The 24,967-nt window shown below is 38.4% G+C and overlaps 2 protein-coding genes across 21 annotated transcripts in view; one reads left to right on the top strand and one right to left on the bottom strand.

Annotated features, from left to right (window-relative positions):
• The window catches only part of LOC127432392 (spartin-like), a 471,452-nt gene that overhangs the window by 306,094 nt on the left and 140,391 nt on the right, over positions 1 to 24,967 (bottom strand). The window lies entirely within an intron of this gene.
• LOC127432386 (neurobeachin-like) overlaps positions 1 to 24,967 on the top strand; it is a 169,098-nt gene that overhangs the window by 83,634 nt on the left and 60,497 nt on the right. For all 20 annotated transcript variants that reach the window (XM_051683394.1, XM_051683398.1, XM_051683402.1 and 17 more), the window contains exons 7-13: positions 340 to 459; positions 2,564 to 2,710; positions 15,396 to 15,593; positions 18,372 to 18,505; positions 19,930 to 20,038; positions 20,497 to 20,649; positions 23,530 to 23,698. In XM_051683394.1, coding sequence (XP_051539354.1) covers positions 340 to 459; positions 2,564 to 2,710; positions 15,396 to 15,593; positions 18,372 to 18,505; positions 19,930 to 20,038; positions 20,497 to 20,649; positions 23,530 to 23,698 — 1,030 coding nt within the window. The remainder of the gene's footprint in view (positions 1 to 339; positions 460 to 2,563; positions 2,711 to 15,395; positions 15,594 to 18,371; positions 18,506 to 19,929; positions 20,039 to 20,496; positions 20,650 to 23,529; positions 23,699 to 24,967) is intronic.

Raw genomic sequence — 24,967 nt, 5'->3', positions numbered from 1 at the left:
CCGACCCCAACCTCAGTAGTAGTAGTAGTAAAATTTCACAGAACAACATGTAGTTACACAATAAATACATTGTATTGTATGTATTCCAATGTTAGTACATAGTAGTTAAAGAGATCTAATATAGAAGTAGAATTCTGGTTCGTGAACATTAGAGTATTTCTTCATTTATTTCAAAAGAGCAAGAAAAATCCTGTTTTCTCTGATATGTTCCATTTAAACTTTGAGGTAAAATATTAATGTAAATTTTGTCTATTTTGTCCATGTTTCAATTTAAAATTACTCTTCCTTTTGGCCTTCCCAATTAATTTTCCTCTCTCTACTTCCTCTCCTCTCTCACAGTGGTACATGATCAGCATAGTCCACATCTACAACCGTTGGAGGAATAGTGAGATCCGTTGCTATGTCAACGGGCAACTTGTGTCCTACGGCGACATGGCATGGCACGTCAACACCAATGATGTAAGTATTTTTGCTGCTGTCTTCAATACTTCTGTGGGTTTGCTCAAAACACAAACTTCCAGTCAACTTTTTTTCTGAGTTACTTTAAACAAATATTGCGCCTTTAGGGTCCAAGCGATTTGAGATTAGATAAGCACTTGTCTCTGTGGCTCAAAAGAAAACTGGTGCACTATCAGTATCAAAGGCTGTTGATTAGACATAGTACACTGTCTATTTGTGTGTGTTGTTATTTATACCTCTTTCCCTTTTGGCAAGCATTTAAAGTGCATTGTTTATAGACTACGTAAAGTAAATCAGAACAAGTTGTGACCAACAGATAGCAAGTAAACTGCTCTAGAAGGCCCCCTGGAAAACTCTCAAAAAAGTAAAACCGATAGACTAATAACAAGCTCCAGCACTTTTTGTGTTGTTTTTACTGGTTTTTCTTCTTTTATTATACAGTTGAAGTCAGAAGTTTACATGCACTTAGATTAAAGTCATTAAAACTAATTTTTTTAAACACTCATTTAATATTAATATTAGATTTAATATTAGCAAGTTATAGTTTTGGCAAGTCGTTTAGGACATCTACTTTGTGCATGACACAAGTAATTTTACCAACAATTGTTTACAGACAGATTGTTTCACTTTTAATTGACTATATCACAATTTCAGTGGGTCAGAAGTTTACATACACTAAGTTAAATTTGCCTTTAAGCAGCTTGGAAAATTCCAGAAAGTGATGTCAATCCTTTAGACAATTAGCTTCTGATAGGAGGTGTATTGAATTGGAGGTGTATCTGTGGATGTATTTTAAGGCCTACCTTCAAACTCAGTGCCTCTTTGCTTGACATCATGGGAAAATCAAAAGAAATCAGCCAAAAAATTGTGGAAATCCACAAGTCTGGGGAATTCTTGATAGCCATTTTCAAACACCTGAAGGTACCATGTTCATCTGTACAAACAATAGTACACAAGTATAAACACCATGGGACCACGCAGCCATCATACCGCTCAGGAAGGAGATGCATTCTGTCTCCTAGAGATGAACGTAGTTTGGTTGAAAAGTGCAAATGAATCCCAGAACAATAGCAAAGGACCTTGTGAAGATGCTGGAGGAAACAGATAGACAAGTATCTATATCCACAGTAAAACGAGTCCTATATTGACATAACCTGAATGGCTGCTCAGCAAGGAAGAAGCCAGTGCTCCAAAACCGGCATAAAAAAGCCAGACTACAGTTTGCAAGTGCACATGAGGACAAAGATCTTACTTTTTGGAGAAATTGAGAAACAAATTAAGAAACAAAAATTGAACTTTTTGGCCATAATGACCATCATTATGTTTGGAGGAAAAAGGGTGAGGCTTGCAAGCCGAAGAACACCATCCCAACCATGAAGCATGGGGGTGGCAGCATCATGTTGTGGGGGTGCTTTGCTGCAGGAGGGACTGGTGCACTTCACAAAATAGATGGCATCATGAGGAAGGAAAATTATATGGATATATTGAAGCAACATCTCAAGACATCAGCAATGAAGTTAAAGCTCTGTCACAAATGGGTCTTCCAAATGGACAAATGACACCAAGCATACCTCCAAAGTTGTGGCAAAATGGCTCGAGGACAACAAAGTCAAGGAATTGGAGTGGCCATCACAAAGCCCTGACCTCAATCAGAAAATGTGTGGGTAGAACTGACAAAGCATGTGTGAGCAAAGAGGCCTACAGGCCTGACTCAGTTACACCAGTTCTGTCTGGAGGAATGGGCCAAAATTCCAGCAACTTATTATGAGAAGCTTGTGTAAGGCTACCCAAAACATTTGACTCAAGTTAAACAATTTAAAGGCAATGCTACCAAATACTAACAAAGTGTATGTAAACTTCTGACCCACTGGGAACGTGATGGAAGAAATAAAAGCTGAAATAAATCATTTTCTCTACTATTATTCTGATATTTCACATCATTAAAATAAAGTAGTGATCCTAACTGACCTAAGATGGGGAATGTTTTCTACGATTAAATGTAAGCAATTGCGAAAAACTGAGTTTAAATGTATTTGGCTAAGGTGTATGTAAATTTCTGACTTTAACTGTATATATGTGTTCTCCTCCTCCTCCCTCCCTGCAGAGTTATGATAAATGTTTCCTGGGCTCATCCGAGACTGCAGATGCTAACCGGGTTTTCTGTGGGCAGCTCGGAGCCGTCTACGTCTTCAGTGAAGCATTGAACCCGGCGCAGATCTTTGCCATTCATCAGCTAGGACCTGGATATAAGGTATAAACTCAGACATCAGCTCTGAAGTAACCAACCATGATGCAATTTGTCTGGGCAACACTGAATGTGAAACTGCTTGACACAGTTACAGCCAATCAGAACATATTTAATGTTTAATGTACAGTAATGTGGACCACTGAGATGTCACGGTGGGGCTAGCCATTGCAACACCATGTATATTCATCTGTTTAATGTGACGTCACTGTATTACTTTGCCACCATATTTGTGACCAAAATCCAAAATGCATTCAGTGTGCTACGCTGTGGGATCTATTTCTGTTTGTAAAGCTTGATAAAGCAAAATTACTGTTTACTCACCAGAGCCAAAGATGTTATTATTTTTTTCTTTCAATAAATGTATGTTTCAAGTGATATGACTTTGATTTATCGAGGGGCAGAGCAGGAATAAAACACTTGTTGATTTTTGCTCATTTATTCAAAAACTATTTAGCTCATTCTAAGACATGCCAATTGTCATTGCCTGTGCCAAATTAATTCATAAAATAACCAAGGAAATGCACAAAGGATGATATTATAATTGTAATAGAAGTATGTGATAATTATAAAAATAAATAAAAAGCACTATAATGTCAATATATAGTATATATTTAGTGTATATACTAATGTCATTTAATAAACAACACATTTTATACAGCATGGACTTTAATCACATCACTAGACAAAAAGTTTAACATATTTAGTCGTGTACACAGCAAGTTGATTTGGAAAATACTGTATATTTTTTTAATTAACGCAAACTACTAACTAAATTAAATTTTCAATTAAATACACCCCAAAGAGAATGTTTTAAAATGCATGACAGCATAAGTAAAATAACAGTTAAACTCTCCCTTCATCCATAAATGGGTTGCTTTCTGTGTATTCACTATATTCACAAGCGTATGGAGATGAATTGTGGATAAAATATATATAAATGTTAATGAAAGTCACATTTAGCTGCATTTGTGCTGACTTCAGATCTGTAAACATTTTTCCTGAGACTTGACTTGGATCTAAAGTAATTATAGACATATGTCTTGATATCTTTTTTTGGGTGTTTTTCTATTTACTGCCATATCTTTCCCCTGCTGATGGGAGAAAATATGGTAGCTGTGAGGAAAAAGTCACATGAATGAAACCAATCAATAGAAACCAAGCAATTGATAAAATGACCTGTCACTAGTCGTGGTCACGGCTGGTTCAGACAAAACCTCAGATTGTTCTGAAACTAGTTTAAAAAGGCTTTTATCGCTTAAATACCTGTTCACTCCAATTACTTGAAGTTAAGTAGCAATCGGTACAATGTGATTGGCGCTTGTGATTTTCTGGAAGTGCTTTCCAGTTTTGTGTGCAAAATACAGTACATCAGACAGTCAGTATACGAACAGTGGCAGTCCAGGCCATCTAAGACAGTACCTGCGTCCAAAACCGCGTACTGTCACGGTATGTACTGTATTTGGTTCTCGGCCGGTGAAACAGTACGTCCTTTTAGGTATGCATGCAAGTAGTATAAATAGAATTCGGACATACTGTACTTCATCTGTTGACATTGGTATTGACCGGTGAACTGACTACATGATGTAATAACAACTGCAGAATTAATCCATTCTGGTTTTGTTAAACAAGCACCATTTAAGCACAAGGAACAACTTTCTTGGTATATACATACGGTAAATCACTTTGTTAAAAAGAGCCGTCGCCACAGCTCCCGAGGGATTATGGGATTGTTAAGTGTCCAGTTGATCCGCACTTCAGAATCTCACCGGAAGGTCAGATTTAGGTCAAATAGTAGGTCAAAATTTTTTCCATGAATACTGAGGATTTGGACATACTACTCCATTGGCATACTGTTTTTGGCATACTACATTGTAGGGAAGTATGGATATCCAGACGCAGCATACCAACATGGGGCTCGTTAAAGTACTTTTCTCCATTGCACCAGCTCTACATTTCCTGGGCAGATCTGTTAATAATAACTGATGTTCACCTCTCACTTTCATTATCCAGACACTCACCTCAGACTTGCTTGTCTCCTGAGTCCACGCATATGTGAGCTGATTGCTCCTTCTACTCGATGTGAAAGTGTTTATGCCAAACCTGTGCTTGAAGTAGATTGAACCCTTTAAAAAAAAATCTTATTTTCATTGCTGAAAAGAAGAGGAATGGATGGATGAGTGATGTTAATCGCTGTCTTGCCTTTCTGGATGGCCAATTAAAGGCTGTGTTTTAGAGAGGAGAGTTGGGAGGGAAGTCCTAGTCATCAACTTTGATTTTTCTCACTTTACTAAAAAAACATCTCCCACTGAAATGTTTCACTTCAGCCAAGCGTGAGGCTCCCTAATTTACTCTTAGCTTGCAGGACGCATGCAGACAGTGCTTGTTTACCCGGGTCAGATGATCTAACGATTATAAGCAGCTTTTGTTTACTTGAGTCAGATGATGTTGTCGTACATTACAGCTAAATGTGGACAGATGATTAAGAACTTAATCACCCTGTACTTATATCTGTGTTTTTTGCATCGGACAGAGCACAGCTGGTTTCACTACTTCATTATTCTATAGATATAGACTCATGGACTGCTTTAGTGAACTAAAAGCCAAAGAGGGCACATGTTAGTGATTTTATAATTGTTAAGGAATGTTGTCCAAATTTTCATTAAAGGGATAATTTACTCACCCTCATGTTGTTCTAACCCTGTATTACTTTCTTTTTGTGAAACACAAAAGGAGATGTAATGCATTTTGTTTCAGTCACCATTCACATTCATAGCATCTCACATTTCCATACAATGAAAGTGAATGGCGACCGAGGTAAATGATGACACAATTTTCATTTTTGGGGTGAACTATTCCTTTAATTGTCACAACTTAATGTGGCTTATTGCTTTTAGAAAATGCCAGCAACAACATGATAACAGAATTACCATAAAGAATTACTCTGCAAAGAAAAATAGTTTATTAACTGAAGAAATGTAGATATTGTAGTTGAGTTGGCACAAAATTAAACAGTATGTGGTCACTAGTCACTGTATATCTATTATTTTACTGAGGCTTTGAATGTGACTCATCCCATTAAATTTTGGCACCGTAACTATCCATTGTAGAAGAGATTACCTGCAGACTGTGTTACATGTAACCTGGTTGAGATCATTAGGCATTATTTAGTGTTAAGTTAAACCAGGATAACGCAGGCTGGAAGTCTCTTCATTAAAATCTGAAAATTAAATACGAGAGCTTGTAATACTCTCTCTCTTTCTCGTCTCGGCACAGTAAGTTTACCGTCTGGGCTGCACTGGACTTAGCTTCTCTGGAGCTTATTGAGGGATTTTTAATTATTTATCCTTGTACCCACGCTCCTCAAAGTTCCCCGGCACCTGATTGCAGCTCTTTCTGGCTATAGAAGAAAAATCAAGAGAGCAGAGAGTGTGGATTATTCATATGGTGTGTATGCATGCGCTGATTCTCTGTGTGTATGGTGCTATGATGCTCTGTCAAGATCTCTCAATGGAGAGAGGCCTGCTGTATGCAATAAATGTTTTAATGTTATTAATATTGAAGCTGGTGTAGATTTTTAATGCAAACATCTATTACTGGTTTTGTAATAGATTTTTAATGCAAACATCTATTACTGGTTTTGTTCAGCTCCTGTCTCAGTGCAACACATTGGCTTTTAGTAATAGAATACTAACATGCTGTTTATTGCATTCTGGGCAGTTTACTGCCTAGTATTTTTAAAGAAGTAGTGTATGACAGGGCTTGCACAACTACTCATTATTATGATTCATGTGATCAGTGTTGACACAGGCCTAACGCATTGACTAGTGGTAGAATTTATTGTCTTGTCTGTACATCCCCTTGTATGCAACATGCAACAGTAAAGGTTTCAAAGAGTAGTATGCTATGTTGCTGTACACTACTGCACACGGCACAAATAGTGTGAGTAGTATGGTAGTATTCTAATCTGAAAATAGCCAGAGTTTACATTTATAAATCCTTGTTTGCACCGCAAGCAACACAGAGCGACAAAGCAATACAATCTCATTCATTTAAAAATGAGAGCACAGACACTTCCAGTGACACGAGTGACAGTGACCATTGGCGACAAGATGTGGGTGTGGTGAACGACATGAGAAAGTTGAGAAAAGTGTAACTACCAATGAGAGAGAGAAGGCAGTGGAGCTCACGTCATCTGTCTCTTCTGACATACTTGTGTTGAGTGTAGGCAAGACAGAGAAGTTAACATGTTGTGGGGGATTTCACTGTTCTACAGTATATCATTAGTCTGGAACCACATGCATGTATATAAAAAAAACAATGATGCATGGAAAACTGTGTTAGATACTGGTGGCATTTTGAGTGAGTTCGATTCATATTTTAATAGATTGTTCATTTTGTTAATGATTTGATGCAACAAGAACTGTTGCAGGTTAAGTAAAATGCTCTCCCCTGCAGAATGTTAATTTTTAGAGGCAAGAGAACTGATTCCTTGTAAATTAGAATGATATCTTAGTTTTAGCTGCAGTATCATCTAGAGGTCAGTGATAACTAAGGTGGTGGGAAAGGCCAATAACAGATTAATCGGTCGATAGTTTTTAAAATTGATTTATAGAATGTCAAAAAAAATTCTTATTCTTTCCTTACTATGAAGAGCTCAGACAAAGAGTCCTAAATTAATAAAATCCCAGATGTTGTTTATTGTTCAACCAAAATCCCCCCAAATAACCAGAAAAATTCTGATTTGGTGTATAATGCGGATTTTTAAGCATAAACAAGCACACCGGGGACTCTAAATTTGAAATGGCTCAATGATGAAAAAACTGTCTGCAACTCTATCAGCATAGATTTTTTTCTTTGTGGCAGGGCGGAGGGCGGGGCCGGGTCGTGATTCTGCACACCCAGCCCCTAATAAGGCTGATTAAGCCCGAGAGGGATAAGGCCGACCGGAGACGGCAGTGCGACAGAGAGAGGGTTACGGACAGCTGTCCGACACCTGTGTGTGTTTGTATCCTATTGGTTAAGTTTATCATTAAACCTTTATTTATATTGTCAAGCCAGTTCTCGCCACCTCCTTTCCATTGAAATGTGTTACACTGGTGCCGAAACCCAGGAAGGAGGAGGGATGCGCCGTAGTAGAGTCCTCGCCACTACCATCCACCCCAACGGAGCAGCCGCGGCCATCCGCCGGGGGACGGAGGTGCCCGGCAGCCTGAGAACGGAGGAACGTCCGATGACCACGAGGGGAGGAGGGGCTCCTAACCGACCGCCTGGAACGGTCAGGTCTGCTGCCAGGGGCGGTGGAGACCCCTATCAGCCGCTGAAAATGCGGTGGGGCGTTCCATCCGCCAGGGGCCGGAGGACTGCCTCCGATCCGCCCGGGGAGGCACAGCTGTCGTCCACTAGAGGGTGGAGGAGTGGTCGAGGACCAGGCTACGGCGTATCGGAGAACCGGCGAGTAAATTTACTCTCCTCTCTCTCTTCCGCTGCCGCTCCGCATTGGCCTTTCCCTCTCTTTTAAATATTATTTTTTGGTACGATCCCTGTTACAGGGTGTAGGTACCGCATTTTTTGTTATTATTGTTTCCCTCCATTGAACTGTGTATCGGTCTACATCTAGTATCATCTATAATCAACATTTCAAAAGCTACTATAGCCAGACGTGCAGTCCACTAATAACGTTAGAGTGACATCAGTATGGACGTCCACTAGCGACATCATAGTATAGACACTAGCTACACAAGGCGACAGTGTCGTTTGTGGTGTGAACAGGGCTTACGTTTTTTTTTTATACTGTATATACTGCATACTGCAGAAATAGTATGGGTAGCATGGTAGTAAAATGGCATTATCAGGGTTTGTTTACTGTATACTGTATACTGCAAAAATAGTATGAGCATTATGCTAGTATGCTATTATATAAAAAGACAGAGTTGCAGAATCAGGGTTTGTTTGGTATACAGTATACGGCATACTACAAGAATAGTATGAATAGTGGTAGTATGCTACAGTATTCCAAAAATATCCAGAGTTACAGTATGTTGTATTAGCAGTATGCTAGTATGCTATTATATAAAAAGCCAGAGTTGCAGAATTAGGGTTTGTTTGGTATACATTATACTACATAATACAAGAATAGTATGAATAGTGGTAATATGCTACAGTATTCCAAAAATATCCAGAGTCAGGGTTTGTTAATTATATACTGTATACTGAGGAAAAAGTATGGGTAGTATGCTATTCTGAAAATAGCCAGAGTTATAGTGTCACACCCTATCTGCACCCGAAGCATCCGTTCACTACACTGAAAGCATCGAGTGAACATTTTAAATGACGAGCAGACAACACGGACCAATCAACTGTGAGCGCGAGTAGACTTCATCAATGGTTAAATCAGTGAATAACCCGAATCATACTTTTTTTCAACGGAAATCCACTGGTATAAACAAATTTCTTATTGAATTGTTATTGTAATGTTATTTTTGCTAAAACTGTGTATGCATGTGGTTAGAAGCAAAAGTATGTAAATTAGTAGACTTCACAAGCTGGCTTAAATGCAACTGTCAGAAGTTATTTAAATAGGTAACGAATAAAATTCATAGCAGAAAGATTCACATGTATGATTTGGGAAGTAAAATCATTTTATTTCAGATGGACGGGATGATAAAGTGGCTGGAGTAGCTCTGCAACACGTCAGCAATAGAACGGGTCATCCATTTACTGTCTGCGCTATGCGATGTGCCGCAATGGATGCTTCTAGTGTAGACAGTGTCACTGATAATATTGGGAAAGATATGCTTTTGATGCGATGTGATGCGATGCTCCATTGTAGAAAGGGTGACAGGGTTTGTTTAGTATACAGTACACTGCATACTGAAAAAAATTCCAGTATTCCAAATACCAGTATTATGGTAGTATACAGTGCTGTGGAATAGTATTTGCCCCCATCCTGATTTCTTCTGTTTTTGTGTATATCTCATACTAAATTGTTTCAAAAATTCAAACAAAATCTAACAACAACAAAAAAAGGCAATCTGAGTAAACACAAAATACAGTTTGTTTGTTTTTTCCTCCCTTTTTCTCCCCAATTTGGAATGCCCAATACCCAATGCGCTGTAGGTCCTCGTGGTGGTGTAGTGATTCACCTCAATCTGGGTGGCGGAGGACGAATCTCGGTTGCCTCCGTGTCTGAGACTGTCAACCCGCGCATCTCATCACGTGGCTTGTTGAGCGCATTACCACAGAGACATAGCACGTGTGGAGGCTTCACGCTATTCTCTGCGGCATCCACGCACAACTCACCACGGGTACCACTGAGAGCGAGAACGACATTATAGCGATCACGAGGAGGTTACCCCATGTGACTCTACCCTCCCTAGCAACCGGGCCAATTTGGTTGCTTAGGAGACCTGGCTGGAGTCACTCAGCACGCCCTGGATTCGAACTCGCTACTCCAGGGGTGGTAGTCAGCATCAATATTCGCTGAGCTACCCAGGCCCCCCACAAAATACAGTTTTTAAATGATAATGTTATTTATTGAAACAAAATGTTATCTAATACCAACTGGGTCTGTGTGAAAAAGTATTTTCCCCTTAGTTACTAAATCCCCAAATCTATGAAACTGCATTCATAATGGGGTTCAGCTGGACTAGACACACCCAGACCTGATTACTGCCAGCCCTGTTCAATCAAATCAACACCTAAATAGAACTTTTTCAGCAGCATAAAGTTGGCCAGAAGGTCTCACCCTGTAGCACACTAAAGGTCGAAAGAAATTCCAGAAATGATGAGAAAAAGGTGATTGAAATTCATCAGTCTGGGAAGGGTTACAAAGCTATTTCAAAGGCTCTGGGACTCCAAAGAACCACAGTGAGAGCCATTATCTCCAAATGGAGAAAACTTGGCACAGTAGTGAACCTTCCCAGAAGCGGCCAACCTTCCAATATGTCTCCAAGAGCACAGTGACGACTCGTCCAGGAAGTCACAAAAAAGCCAAGGACAACATCCAGTGAACTGCAGAATTAAGATTAAGAATTAAAGTTTTGGAGTGGCCTAGTCAAAATCCTGACTTGAACCCGATTGAGATGCTGTGGCAGGACCTTAAACGGGCAGTTCATGCTCGAAAACCCTCCAATGTGGCTGAACTAAAGCAGTTCTGCAAAGAAGAGTTGGCCAAAATTCCACCACAGCATTGTGAAAGACTGATCTCCAGTTATCGTTGACAGAAGCGTTTGGTTGCAGTTGTTGCTGCTAAAGGTGGTACAACCAGCTATTAGGTTTAAGGGGGCAGTTCGTTTTTCACATGGGTGATATAGGTGTTGGATAACTTTTTTGCTTAAGTTATATATATATATATATGAAATATGAAATGCATGTAATTTGCTGGGAAATTCAAAGCCAAAATGTGTGCATGCTTGATTGTCATTTGGTCACATTGGGCGGTTGATTTGGTCACTATACCAGTGGAAGTCCAGATGTCTGGACAGCATGTGACAGCCAACAAGCTGCTCCCCGGCTGTTTGTTGCCGTGGTAATTAGTATGTGAGGTATAGGGGGCTTGGCATTTTTGATAAGAGAGCTGTCTGGATTGGTGCCTTTATGTGTGTATGTTTATAGGTTACAGTATATAGATCATCAGAGTGTATAAAAGGCGTTCCACGTACTCTGCTCTGATTCCAGTGCTGTTAGTCTGTGTCTCTGCTTACTGAAGCAGCTGTCCTCTCATGGGAAAGAGTGCCAAAGAGAGAGGGACAGAAGGAAAAACTGTGCAAGGTTTGTAGCATCAAGTGTCAGGCATAGGTGGGTGTGTTGGCGCAATGACCCGTTTCCCAGACATCAGGTTGTGTTTGCCGGCTGCTCATGTGCCCTTGGTGATGGAGATGACGAATGCCTGGTGAACGCACTGGAACGCTGGGGCGAGATTAAAACAGCTAGTTTATATTGCGCTCATGCTGCCTGAAGAACCACAAGATCATCTTAACTGCAATACTGTATATGAGTGATTCTCTAGCTAGGAGAATTTTCTGTCCCCTAAGATGATTTGAAAGGAAAAATGCTTCATAAAAACAGTTGCTTTAGTATTAAAGGGTTGAATATAATAGCGTTGAACTTTTTATTGCATCTCTTTAGAAAAGTTTTACTACAGTATTTTAAAGCTGAAGCGTGTAACTTTTTCCATGTTAAAATACTTTCTCACATCCAAGCTTCATAAGTAACCCATTTGTTGGTTAATTTGTAAAAACTGTGTCTCTGGGGTGCTATAAAAATCTTTGTTTTGAGCGACCCGTCCAGCCCAACACAACAACACTGACTCAACCAGTGGCGTGAGTTGGGGGCGGAATTGTCTGTTTTTTTTTTAATTTTTTTTTTTTTATCAACGGCAGATGGGGAGTCTTCAGAAGTCTGTTTGAAAACAATGTTTATTTTTGCAATTCCGTTTGGTGGCACAGAAATTACACACTTCAGCTTTAAAGAGTGTTGAAAAGTTACATTTACCAGAATTTTCTCATTTATAACATTTTGTACATTTATAAAAAGTAAAACATCATGAAGATTCTACTTTACACTTTTTCCTAAGATCTTAAAAAAATCTAATGTTATAAGTTTTATTTTATTTCCTGAGAATTCTAATGTATGTGTACAATTTATATTTTTTCTTCAGAAAAAGGAATTAGCTTAAAGGAATATTTTGGGTTCAATGCAAGTTAAGCTCAATCAACAGCATTTGTGCTATAATGTTGATAACCACAAAAATGTATTTCGACTCATCCCTCCTTTTCTTTAAATAAAAAAAAGCAAAACTTTTGGTTACAGTGAGGTACTTACAATGGAAGTGAAAGGCACCAATCCTTAAATGTTAAAATACTCACCGTTTCAGAAGTATAGCCACAAGACGTAAACAATATGCGTGTTAACATGATTTTAGTGTGATAAAATTGCTTGCAAACCTTTTCTGTGTGAAGTTATGCCCAATTTTACAACTTTGTTGGCATGACAATGTAACACTGTAAACCCAAAAACGACTGTAAAAATGACAATTTAAACAACTTTAATGCTCAAATAATACGAGTTTTAACATGAATTAATTGAAGTGCTTTTCTAGAATTATAAGCTTTACATTTCTGCCTTTAAACTAGGGATGTGCACGGTTACTGTTTTTAGCATCCTGTTAACCGCAAAGTTTCATGAACGGTTAATCAGTTTTTCATCGGAGTCGGGACACAGGAATAAAGAATGTTTATTGCAATGAAATTTCCTCAAACACTACTCAAAATAGCAGCAAATAAAGTGCACAGTAAGCTATGAGCCTAAATAGCAAAATACATAGATCTTCAAATGATACATTTCTCACATTAAACTCAAACAAAAATAATCTAATTGTCACTGCATGTAGTAAACGCGCTCTGCCCAGGCAGACTGACATATCCGTGAGGCAGCGAATGCAAGTATTGTCATGTGCATGGAGTTATCACTGCTGCAGTTGAATAGCCTCTTTGGGGTGCTTTGATTTTTAAATGGTTTAAAATCAAATTTCATTGAACTTGTCTAACTATTGTACATTAATATGCACATTAGAGCAAAACGAAAAGCACTGTTTATAAAGTGCTGAAACTTTCCTTGGTGAAAAACAACCTGGAATCATTTTTAATGGTGTAACTCACATGAAGTCCTCTTTTCAACCTGAACTACTTCAGAAAGCAGCACAGCACAGAAACAACTTTGTGTCTAAAAATTTGGCGATCTTGCACGAGACACAGAAAGAGAAAACGGTGAGATTAAGCGCAACGGTCAAAGACGTCCGTCCAGCGCGTGTTAACAGTACATAGAAAAACAGCGCAGACGCACAGAAAAGCATGTTTAAACAGCCCCCAACTCGCTCTGTACTTGAAAAACTGACCCAAACCCGATGGTTTGTCAGAACTCATCGAGTTTGGGTCGGGTTGAAGACCTCTATTCTGCACGTGTAGAATAACCGAATAGTGATTTTGGTATTTGAATAGTGGAGCATCAAGCGGTTAACCGCATGTCAACTATCCGTGCACATACCTACGTCAAACTTGACAACAATTGGCCCGATTGACTTCCATTGTAAGTGCCTCACTGTAACCTTGATTTTCGCTTTTTGTAAGGAAAATGAGGGATGAATCAAAATAATTTTTGTGGTAATCAACATTATGCCACAAATGCTGTCGACTAAGCTTATCTTGTTTTGAACCCAGAATATTTAACTTCTCAATTCATTACCAGAACACACAACATAAAAAATCCACACCATTATTTGATGCACATGATTTATTTGAATTGATGGTCAATCAAGTCTGTGATCAGATTTTTATTTCAGGACAGATATTTATTCCATTTGATAAAACAGCGCAGACGCACAGGAAAGCATGTTTATATATATATATATATATATATATATATATATATATATATACATGTATATATATATTTTAAGTCAGAGTTTTGATGTAGTGTTCAGTGCAAGTATGCCAGTCAGTGTGTTGCTAAGTGGACACATTGGCAGCGAATCACAGTGCCAGAGAAACTTATGTGCATCATACTTTTTTTGAAGAATTGCTCAGTGTGTGTTTGACCATGTGTTTATGTTGTGTTCTCAATACTATTGCATCTATCCATTTTGCACTAGATTTGTGAAAATGTTACAGATTTTCCTCAATGTGGGCAATGTGATCTTAATGGCAGCATAATGTAACACTTGTCTAGGATATTGTAATGGCTTACATATGATGTTTGGGGGTAATTTGAATGACATTTTGAATTAATTTAAGCTTTAGGATGTAATATTCAATTTCTGTAATGTGACATGTTTCAGAGTGAAATCGAATCTTTAGTTGGAAATATAGATTGGGATTTAATCTCAGATTTGATTGGAGTTTAGAAAAGATGTTGGTAGAGGGGAGGAGGTTAAACATGCCTTACTATGGTATTATTGGTTAGTATCATTTTCCCCCTCCCTCATGACCTTGGTTACATTTTCAGCTGAGAAAGATGTTTGGAAAAAGGACTTATTTTTTTCTGTTTTCTTTAGAATAACGTGTACTAATGAATGATGCAAAAGATGCCAGGGACATTTATTTCATGTCTTAAATCACACAATTATCTGGATGTATCTGGACATTTAGATTTGATTTGCACACAAAGGCCTTTTCACTGAGTAAAATGCATACGAAGCATATATAATTAAGTCAAAATGAATATTTGCTGAAAAATCTATTTTTATTTTAATTAAAAACAGTTGAAAGTACTGTCATGCACAGTCAGGAGATTCTGTATGATCTTATGTAAGTTGCTCATTCACTCCCTCAGTTGAGTGGATGACTAGTGGCACAAAGTGCTTCATACGAGTGCGATTTTGCAGATACATGCACATTTACACGCTTGTACCAGCAAACATGCACACTCAGTGCCATTAATGAAATGGCACATATCTGCAGCCAGAGCTTCATGAAGAGAATGTATGCCTGTGCGTGTGGCTGCTCTCTGTCTCAGTAATTAAAGCTTTTTTTTTTTTTAATTATCAGCCCTCTGGGATGCGGCCCAGTCCCTGGAGCTTTACACGAACCTGTTGCCAAGCGAGACTGAAAGAGAAGCAAAATATGAGAGAACATTCTTTTGAAGGATGTTACTGATGTACTGTCCCTCTTTATATGTCTCTCTTTCTTCACAGAGCACATTCAAGTTCAAGTCGGAAAGCGACATCCACCTGGCAGAGCACCATAAGCAGGTGTTGTATGATGGGAAGTTGGCCAGCAGCATCGCCTTCACCTATAACGCTAAAGCCACTGATGCACAGCTGTGCCTGGAGTCCTCACCCAGGGAAAACCCCTCCATATTCGTGCACTCGCCACATGCCCTGATGCTACAGGTCTGTGAAATCACACACAATAGATCATTTTTATATTAAAGGGGTCATGACATGCCTTTTTTAATATTTTAATATGTTCATTGAGGTTCACTTATAATATTAGTAAAGGTTTTTGCACAAAAAAACAGTCATGTAATTATAAAAGATGATTATTTTCAACCCTCATTCTGACCCTCTGTCAGAAATGCTCGGTTTTGCTGCTGCTTCCCCTTTAAGACTTGACAGCAAATGCACACTTTTATGATTGGCTCTCTGCTCTTGACTGACCTGCCATCTCACTGCTCACCGCTACTGGGTGGACTACGGAAGTGATAAGGTAAAGTAGGCGTGGATGTGTTGTGGAGGAGGTCAGATGCAAATGTCGACCACAGTGTGACATCACAGTGTGGAGTAAGTAGAGAACGAGTCGTTTTGGCAACTAGGTTTCAACAAATGCTCTTTTTGCATTGAGGAGGAAGTTTTAAGTTCTGAAACGTGTAGTATGTTTTTGTAGTATGTTAAAAGATTAAGGAAATTAGATTCCTCATGTCATGACCCCTTTAAATAAATGACACTAATGAAGTTGGTGCTTCATAATACTCAATGTAATCCTGTATGCCTTTTAATAAATAATGTAATCACATCAGGTATGCACAAATTATTGTCTGCATTGGTCTGATCAGGCAGATATAGGGTATATTGATTTTTATATACAGTTATGCTCAGAAGTTTGCATACCGTGACAGAAATTGTGAAATGTTGGCATTGATTTTGAAAATATGACTGATCATGCAAAAAAAAGTCTTTTATTTAAGGATAGTGATCATATGAAGCCATTTATTATCACATAGTTGTTTGGCTCCTTTTTAAATCATAATGATAACAGAAATCACCCAAATGGCCCTGATCAAAAGTTTACATACCCTTGAATGTTTGGCCTTGTTATAGACACACACGGTGACACACACAGGATTAAATGGCAATTAAAGGTTAATTTCCCACACCTGTGGCTTTTTAAATTGCAATTAGTGCCTGTGTATAAATAGTCAATGAGTTTGTTAGCTCTCACATGGATGCACTGAGCAGGCTAGATACTGAGCCATGGGGAGCAGAAAAGAACTGTCAAAAGACCTGCGTAACAAGGTAATGGAACTTAATAAAGATGGAAGAGGAAATAAAAAGATATCCAAAGCCTTGAAAATGCCAGTCAGTACTGTTCAATCACTTATTAAGAAGTGGAAAATTCGGGGATCTCTTGATACCAAGCCAAGGTCAGGTAGACCAAGAAAGATTTCAGCCACAACTGCCAGAAGAATTGTTCAGAATACAAAGAAAAACCCACAGGTAACCTCAGGAGAAATACAGGCTGCTCTGGAAAAAGATGGTGTGGTTGTTTCAAGGAGCACAATACAATGATACTTGAACAAAAATGAGCTGCATGGTCGAGTTGCCAGAAAGAAGCCTTTACTGCGACAGTGCCACAAAAAAGCCCAGTTACAATATGCCCGACAACACCTTGACACACCTCACAGCTTCTGGCACACTGTAATTTGGAGTGACGAGACCAAAATAGAGCTTTATGTTCACAACCATTAGCGCTATGTTTGGAGAGGGGTCAACAAGGCCTATAGTGAAAATAATACCATCCCCACTGCGAAGCATGGTGGTGGCTCACTGATGATTTGGGGGTGTGTGAGATCTAAAGGCACGGGGAATCTGTGAAAATTGATGGCAAGATGAATGCAGCATGTTATCAGAAAATACTGGCAGACAATTTGCATTCTTCTGCACGAAAACTGCGCATGGGACGCTTTTGGACTTTCCAGCACGACAATGACCCCAAGCACAAGGTTCTGGAGTGGCCATCACAGTCTCCTGACATTAATATCATCAAGCCACTCTGGGGAGATCTCAAAGGTGCGGTTCATGCAAGACAACCAAAGACTTTGCATGACCTGGCGGCATTTTGCCAAGACGAATGGGCAGCTATACCACCTGCAAGAATTTGGGGCCTCATAGACAACTATTACAAAAGACTGCATACTGTCATTGATGCTAAAGGGGGCAATACACAGTATTAAGAACTAAGGGTATGCAGACTTTTGAACAGAGGTCATTTAATTTTTTGTTGCCATGTTTTGTTTTATGATTGTGCCATTCTGTTATAACCTACAGTTGAATATGAATCCCATAAGAAATAAAAGAAATGTGTTTTGCCTGCTCACTCATGTTTTCTTTAAAAATGGTACATATATTACCAATTCTCCAAGGGTATGCAAACTTGAGCACAACTGTATTATGATATTTATATTTTTTATATATACATTTTTTATTAATATAATATTTTATTATTTTTAAAAAATATTTTGCCAGGTTTCAACAGAACTTAACAGTTTCCGTCTTTTCTACTGTACATTGTAATTTTTTGATGCCTGATTTCATAATTATCCATTATCATTATATTTATACATTTTGTTATCTTTGAACCACACTTACAATGCATTATAATACTTATGCATGGTTACACCTTGAAGAGTGTGCAACACTTGATTTAACCATTGTAATTATGTTTTTAATATATTATGCTCTTTTAAAGGTTTAAACATGGATAAGTCAATATTATAATACATTATAACTGTGGATACAAGTATTTACAAGACCATATTATTGATTAAGTGTTTTAGGCATTTTGAATGCATAATAAGAATACTTTTAGAATGCTTTTTATGTATAGGCTTCATAGAATTCATAGATCCAGTTTTCTAATGATACAGTGTGTGTTTCTGTGTGTATACTCAGGATGTGAAGGCAATCGTCACTCACTCCATCCACAGTGCCATTCACTCTATTGGAGGAATCCAGGTTCTGTTCCCTCTCTTCTCTCAGCTGGACTACAGGCAACCCAATGACAGCCCCGTGGAGACGACCGTCTGGTGAGTATCGACCATACAGATGCCCTACTGCAGATCCACTGATCTAAATTTAGACATTCAGTCTTTAGGGGTTCTTTAGATCTCATGTTTTAGAGGTCATCATTGTGCTTATATCTTAAAGGGAAAGTTCTGCCATAATTTACTCACCCGCATGTTGTTCCCAAACTGTATGACTTTCTTTTTCCTTGGAACACAAAATGAGGTGTTAGACAGAATTAAAACCTCAGTCATCATTCATGTTCACTATATGGAAAAAAAAAAATGAGATGTTGATGTCAAAACGCAGACCAAAACCAAGTCAGCCAGGGATGTGTGCTATAAATTATAAATGGAATATTTCATGCTGGCATAGAAATAGAGCATGACAGAGCGAAAGTGGGATTTCAAAAGGTACGTACTTGCAGAGAGAGAGAGCGAGAGACAGAGAGAACTTTCAAACAATCCTTTGGGGAGATGTGAGGATGGTACGGTCACCCTCTTTTCTCAGGTCACTGTGTGGTTCTGGTGTGTGAGCTCGCAGACATAGTGAGTAGATTAGAGATCAGCAGTGAGCTGGCAGGCATAATCAGTGGAGCAGAGATCTGTGGTGCATCCATCAGTGGTAATGCTCCCCACTGGGCTTTACTGTCTTTACTGAGATGGGTGAGGTCACCGTCCCATTCGTCGGCTTCGGGCAGCTCAGAAAGGGACTCTGAGAATTTGATCAGGAATCTCACTGCCTCAACAATATAATTTAGGCCAGTGTTTCTCAACTTTTGCTTCATGAATCAAGTGGCAACCCAACATAACAAAATTGTTTATCGTACAGAAGTAAACAAAGTATTCCTAAAATCAAACACTGAAATTAATTTAAAGGACCATGAACTGCATATCCACAAATATCCACAAAAGTTATTGAAGGGATTGTTCATTCAAAAATGTAAAACTCTGTAATCATGTACTCACCTTCATGTTGTTCCAAACCTCTTTTTTCCATGGAAAGCAAAAGGGAAATGTTTGGCAGAATGTTAGGGACTGACAGCGTCAGTCACAATTTACTTTCATTATATCTTTTTTTTTTTTTTTTTTTTTTTTTTTTGGAAGTGAATGGTGACTGAGGTCATCGTTCAGCCTAACATTTCCTTTTGTGTTCAGCGAAAATAAAAAAGGGAAAAAAGGTAGTTTTACTATCTGAATTGGAAATGTACAATTTTTTAATTGTTTAAAAGACTGCAGAAGTGTGATTTACCAGGCCACCACATGGAACAAACACTGGACCAAATATTTAGTTATACGATTTGTTGCATTTTCTATCAGAAAAGACCTGCATCCCATTTTTGCTTTAAACCCACCAGAGAACAACTGATTTAGATGACTGAGACACAATTTATTGTGCAAAGGTTTGTATGTGTGCTCCATTTCAATTATTTTTCTTTTGTTTACAGTGCCACTCTCCTGGCATTCTTGGTGGAGTTGTTGAAAAGTTCAGTCGCCATGCAGGAACAGATGTTAGGCGGGAAAGGCTTCCTGGTCATTGGCTATCTGCTGGAGAAGGTGAGACAGTCACCCAGTGATTTTTATCAATTAATAAGAGACTATTTTATTATAATTTGTGTAGATTTACTGAAAGTGTTGTGAGCAGGATTCAAACTTGCACCACCCACATGTGTGTCAGAGCATGTGCAACAACTGCTAGGCCACATCTCTTAAAATTAAGAGTCAAGATAATTTGAGCCATGGCCTAGCAGCTAGCACAGTTGTCCGGAGGCATTGAGCTTTGGCACTCATGCTGGAAATGAAGGTTTGAATCCAGCCTATTTTGTGTCCCGATCCCATTCCATCTCTCTGTACAATAGTTTTCTGCCTCCTTTTGTCTATCAAATGTTGTTTGTAAATATTTAGTTATTGGCATTGGCTGTGGATGTTTGTCTACATGTGTTTTAAATTAGCTGTTAATATAATATTCTCTTATGCTCTTTTATCTTTATTTACAATGTCTGGCTCTCTTTCAGTCTTCTCGAGTGCACATCACCAGGGCAGTTCTGGAACAGTTTCTGTCGTTTGCCAAGTATCTAGACGGCCTGACTCATGGAGCTTCTCTACTGAAGCAGCTCTGTGATCATGTTCTGTTCAACGCAGCCATCTGGATTCACACGCCGGCTAAGGTGAGCTCGTCCCACATGGTAAAATTCAAAATAAAGAGTCTAATTCCAAAGCCTGTCCATTGTTGTTAAAAGTTTAAATGCCCAGTTTGGTCTGCCATTATTAGACTACCAACAAATATGAGGAGTTTGTAACCTCACTAAATAAAACAATACAAGTTTTATCAAAAGTTTAGTTAAAATGTCCAAAATACAAGGAGAAAAATTTTCATTTGTTTTTTAGTTGTGAGAACACCAAAAAGTACATTTACATGTACCATGGTAGTATTAGGTGAGATACAATATCTTACATCTGAAATGTAACAATCGCTGGAGCCATGGCCTAGTGGTTGGTGTATGTGCTACAGACATGTTGAGCCTTGGTGCTCATGTGGGAAATGCAGGTTCGAATCCAGACTGCAGCATGTCCTGATCCTATTCCCCTACTAAAGCTAATTTCTTTGTGTATACAATGCAGTTTTGTTGATATGTTGAATATGATATGGAAAATAATGCATGAATATGGTAATCAATCAGTACCATAATATATATCAAAATTCCATGGTATTACCATCACTGTACTCTTTGTAAGAGAAGTGTTAATGCAGGTTCAGCCCAAGCAGTCAACTTTTATGCATGTAAAAGTTGTGTACTTGAAGTTTGTACAAAGTGTAGATATTTTTATCTATGAAGTTTATGGGGTGTGAAGAGTGTGTGTGTGTGTGTGTGTGTGTGTGTTTGTGTGTGAATGTGAGGTTTCACCCAAAGGCACTTGATGCTCTAATTTGAGAAAAAAGTGCTGTTCTTTTGTAAAAGCATAAGGCTCAATGATTGGATAATGACCTGAGAAACATGACTGCAGGAGAAGTGGACATCCGTTTTTGTTCCCTCACCAGTCCGTGCAGAAAAACGTGTTGCCCTCAGCAGTGACAGCCCTTTATTATGGAGAGAACTAAGAAACATCCAGAGGGATGGAAAGAGACAGAGTGAAGACTTGAAAACAACAAGCAGATATTTTAAAGATTACTTCTATAGAGAAGGAGAGAAAAAGGTAGAGTGAGATATAAGATCAAATAGAAAAAGAAAATTCTGTTTGAGGCAGAATTCACACTTTCAGTTCATTGCCATAATATGAAGAAAGGCATTTTCTAATAATTTGTCTAAAATCTTTAAATAAAACTGAAATATTTCTAACACATGAGTCTTGGAATCTCTTTCTCCATGTGCTATAGGTCTTGCATGACTACTTTATTTAACGTATAAAAATAATAATAATAATAATTCAGGGGTTACCATAAAGTTCATAAATGAAAGTCAAGTAGCTAAACTGGAGCCTGCTGTAACCATGAACAGAACAAGTGCAACTGAATGTCAAGTGATCCATGACTATTAAAGTAGTCTGTGCAACCCCTTATTCTCACATACACTCCAGTAGGTACCAACTATGTAGCTTAATAAATTCAATTATTCTTTCAACTCTTTACATGGGAGAGGTCTTCATTTGCCAGCTTTATCTCTGACCTGCTTACGTCTGAAGCTGCAGTTTGGTTAGGGGGCAAAAAAGTCCCTGTGAAATTGACCTCAATGAGCAGGCAGGGTCAACAGGAGATTAAATACAGTGATAAAACTTGGTTTCCAAAGCAGCCTCATTAAGCCTGGGCCTAATTAGCATGTCCATGTTGATCAGTGTAAGAAATGGTTGTGTATGTGTATGTGTCCCACTGGGACAGCTTTAACAGAACCGCTTGATACACAGAAAAATCCATGCTTTTCTTTGCAGGAAGGACTCGTACCATATAAGAGTCACCATATAATATCCGGGAACCAGTAGGGATGGGGCACAATGGTCATCCAAAAACAACTTGCTTATTTTCAAATATATTTGTTTTTATATTTTTTGCGGTGGTGGGTTAATTAGCATGTTAGGATTTATTTGCTAGATGTTTTGCACGGTAAAACCCTCTAGGAAAATCATCTTTACGTTAATCCCCTTGAACGCACCACTGTTACAGCCACACAATTCAAGACTAACGTTGCCCTTTGCATTACGGCTTGAGCCATTTTGATCATCCTGTCATGAGTGTTACATTTCTAAGTTAATGTGTCAAGTTGATCCCTGCATTCTGTTCCATTACATTGTTCTCTGTCTAGCTGTTTTTGAATGCAAGGATGCATTTGTAAACACCTCCTAAGAAATGCCTTTGATCGGCGTCATTCAGATGACCCACTGACTATAGTGCATTTTGAAAATATAGTAGTAATTTGGCACATCCCTAGTAACTAAAAGGTTTTGGGTTTGAACCATGGAGCTATAAAATACCTGGAGGGAGCTATCCGTTAGTATCCCCATTCATCTCTATGACTGTGCTCAGCTAGCGCAAGTTTCCCAGAAAGCTAGCGAAATTGAGGCTACCATTTTTGCTCATGGGCGCTCAGTTCCGGGATTGGGTGTCACGTGACTGATCACTCGTCAGTGGGAATAGATAGGGAAAAATATAAATCAATTTCACGCTTTTAAGAGCCCTTCAAAAACAATCTGTCACCGGATGATGATGTGCTATAATGTAAAGAAATAATTTTAACTGAAATGGTTCTTGGAAATAAAACACGTCTACTTTTGAATGTCTGTCTATGCTTTTTGCCATCGGGTGGTGTAGTTCCAGCATATACCAGCAGATGCTAACAGGGACCTGCTAACGAGTCAATTCCAGACCCCCTGGTTCGAACCCCACTATTGGGTTCGAAATATCACTGTTGTGCTCATGAGAAAGACACTTAACCCCTTGCTGAAGAGTGATTAGCTAAAAGTCTACTGTTACTTTGCAAAAAAGCATCTGGTAAATGGCTGCTAATTTTTGTAGCCCACTATAAATAATGTTTCTATAATTTTTTTCCTTATCTCAGGTTCAGCTGTCCCTCTACACCTACCTGTCGGCTGAATTTATTGGCACCGCCACCATCTACAGCACCATTCGTAGAGTGGGCACAGTCCTGCAACTAATGCACACCCTCAAATACTACTACTGGGCTAGCAATCCACTAGAGAGTAGCAGTATTACCCCTAAAGGCCTGGGTGAGTACTGCACCTGTTTAACAATACAAATAACACACAAAAAATGTCACCTTGCAGCTTTTACCACCACACAATCTTGCACCTTTTGCTAACTAGGCATGACAATTTAGATTTCAAGTGTCAATTGTGTGATATTTTTTTTTATTTTTATTTTTTTTATTTATTTTTTTTATTTTTCACTGAAAGTGAAAATCTTAATGAAGTACTAGTAATCAGAAGATGTTGTGTGGGAATTTGGATTGGATACATTTTACTAATAGTGGGACTACCCATCATAATGTGGCAATAATAATAATAATAATAATTTATATATATATATATATATATATATATATATATATATATATATATATATATATATATAAAACACACACACACACACACACACACACACACACACACACACACACACACACACACACAGATCAGGGCCATTTGGGTGCTTTAAAAAGGAGCCAAACAACTATGTGATAATAACTGGCTTCATATGATCACTATCCTTAAATAAAAGAAAGTGTTTTTGCATGATCAGTCATATTTTCAAAATCAATGCCAGGGTATGCAAACTTTTGAGCACAACTGTGTGTGTGTGTGTGTATATATATATATATATATACACATACACACACATACTGTACCTCATGAGGTTTATTAAAGAGGAATAAAAACAAATGCATAATCATTAAAAAAAAAAAAATCTTTAGGCTGAACGTATTTTGTTGAAAACTGATAGTTCCGAAAAGCAACTATCTGCACCGATTAATCTGTAAAATTGATATATAGGACTACAGTACCTCTAATGTGTTACATGGTTGGTAGTCATAGGTAGTTAGGACAAAAACTCAATAAATGTACAAGAAAGGTTAAAATAAATGTTATTCATCGTTGCACCCTTTAGATTCATATAGATGATACATTGTGTAACTTAGTGTATAATTTTTACGCCATTATCGTCACTTAATGAAGTTGCAAAAATAATGATTGTCACCGAACATACAGAAGCATTCACCCTAAAAATTGTGATCTCTGTCTTGAAAATCAGACAGAAAAATAATAATGCATGGCCTTTGTGGGCTTCCATATTGCATATTATTTCATATTGGACGTGCCTTGTGTTGTAGTTGTGTTTTGAGTCACTGGCTTGTTAGATGGATGGAAGAGAAAAAATGAAACAAAGAAAAAGGCCCAACACCTCAGTGAAAGTAAAATGATTTTGGGAATAGCTGTGCAGTTCAGAATCTCTCACGTCTGAGCTCTGGCGGTTGAGTT

The sequence above is a fragment of the Myxocyprinus asiaticus genome, chromosome 42 (assembly GCF_019703515.2).
Source record: "Myxocyprinus asiaticus isolate MX2 ecotype Aquarium Trade chromosome 42, UBuf_Myxa_2, whole genome shotgun sequence".
Classification (NCBI taxonomy): Eukaryota; Metazoa; Chordata; class Actinopteri; order Cypriniformes; family Catostomidae; genus Myxocyprinus; species Myxocyprinus asiaticus.
Note: the sequence above shows the minus strand (reverse complement) of the source record. Positions and strands in the feature narration are given on the sequence as shown.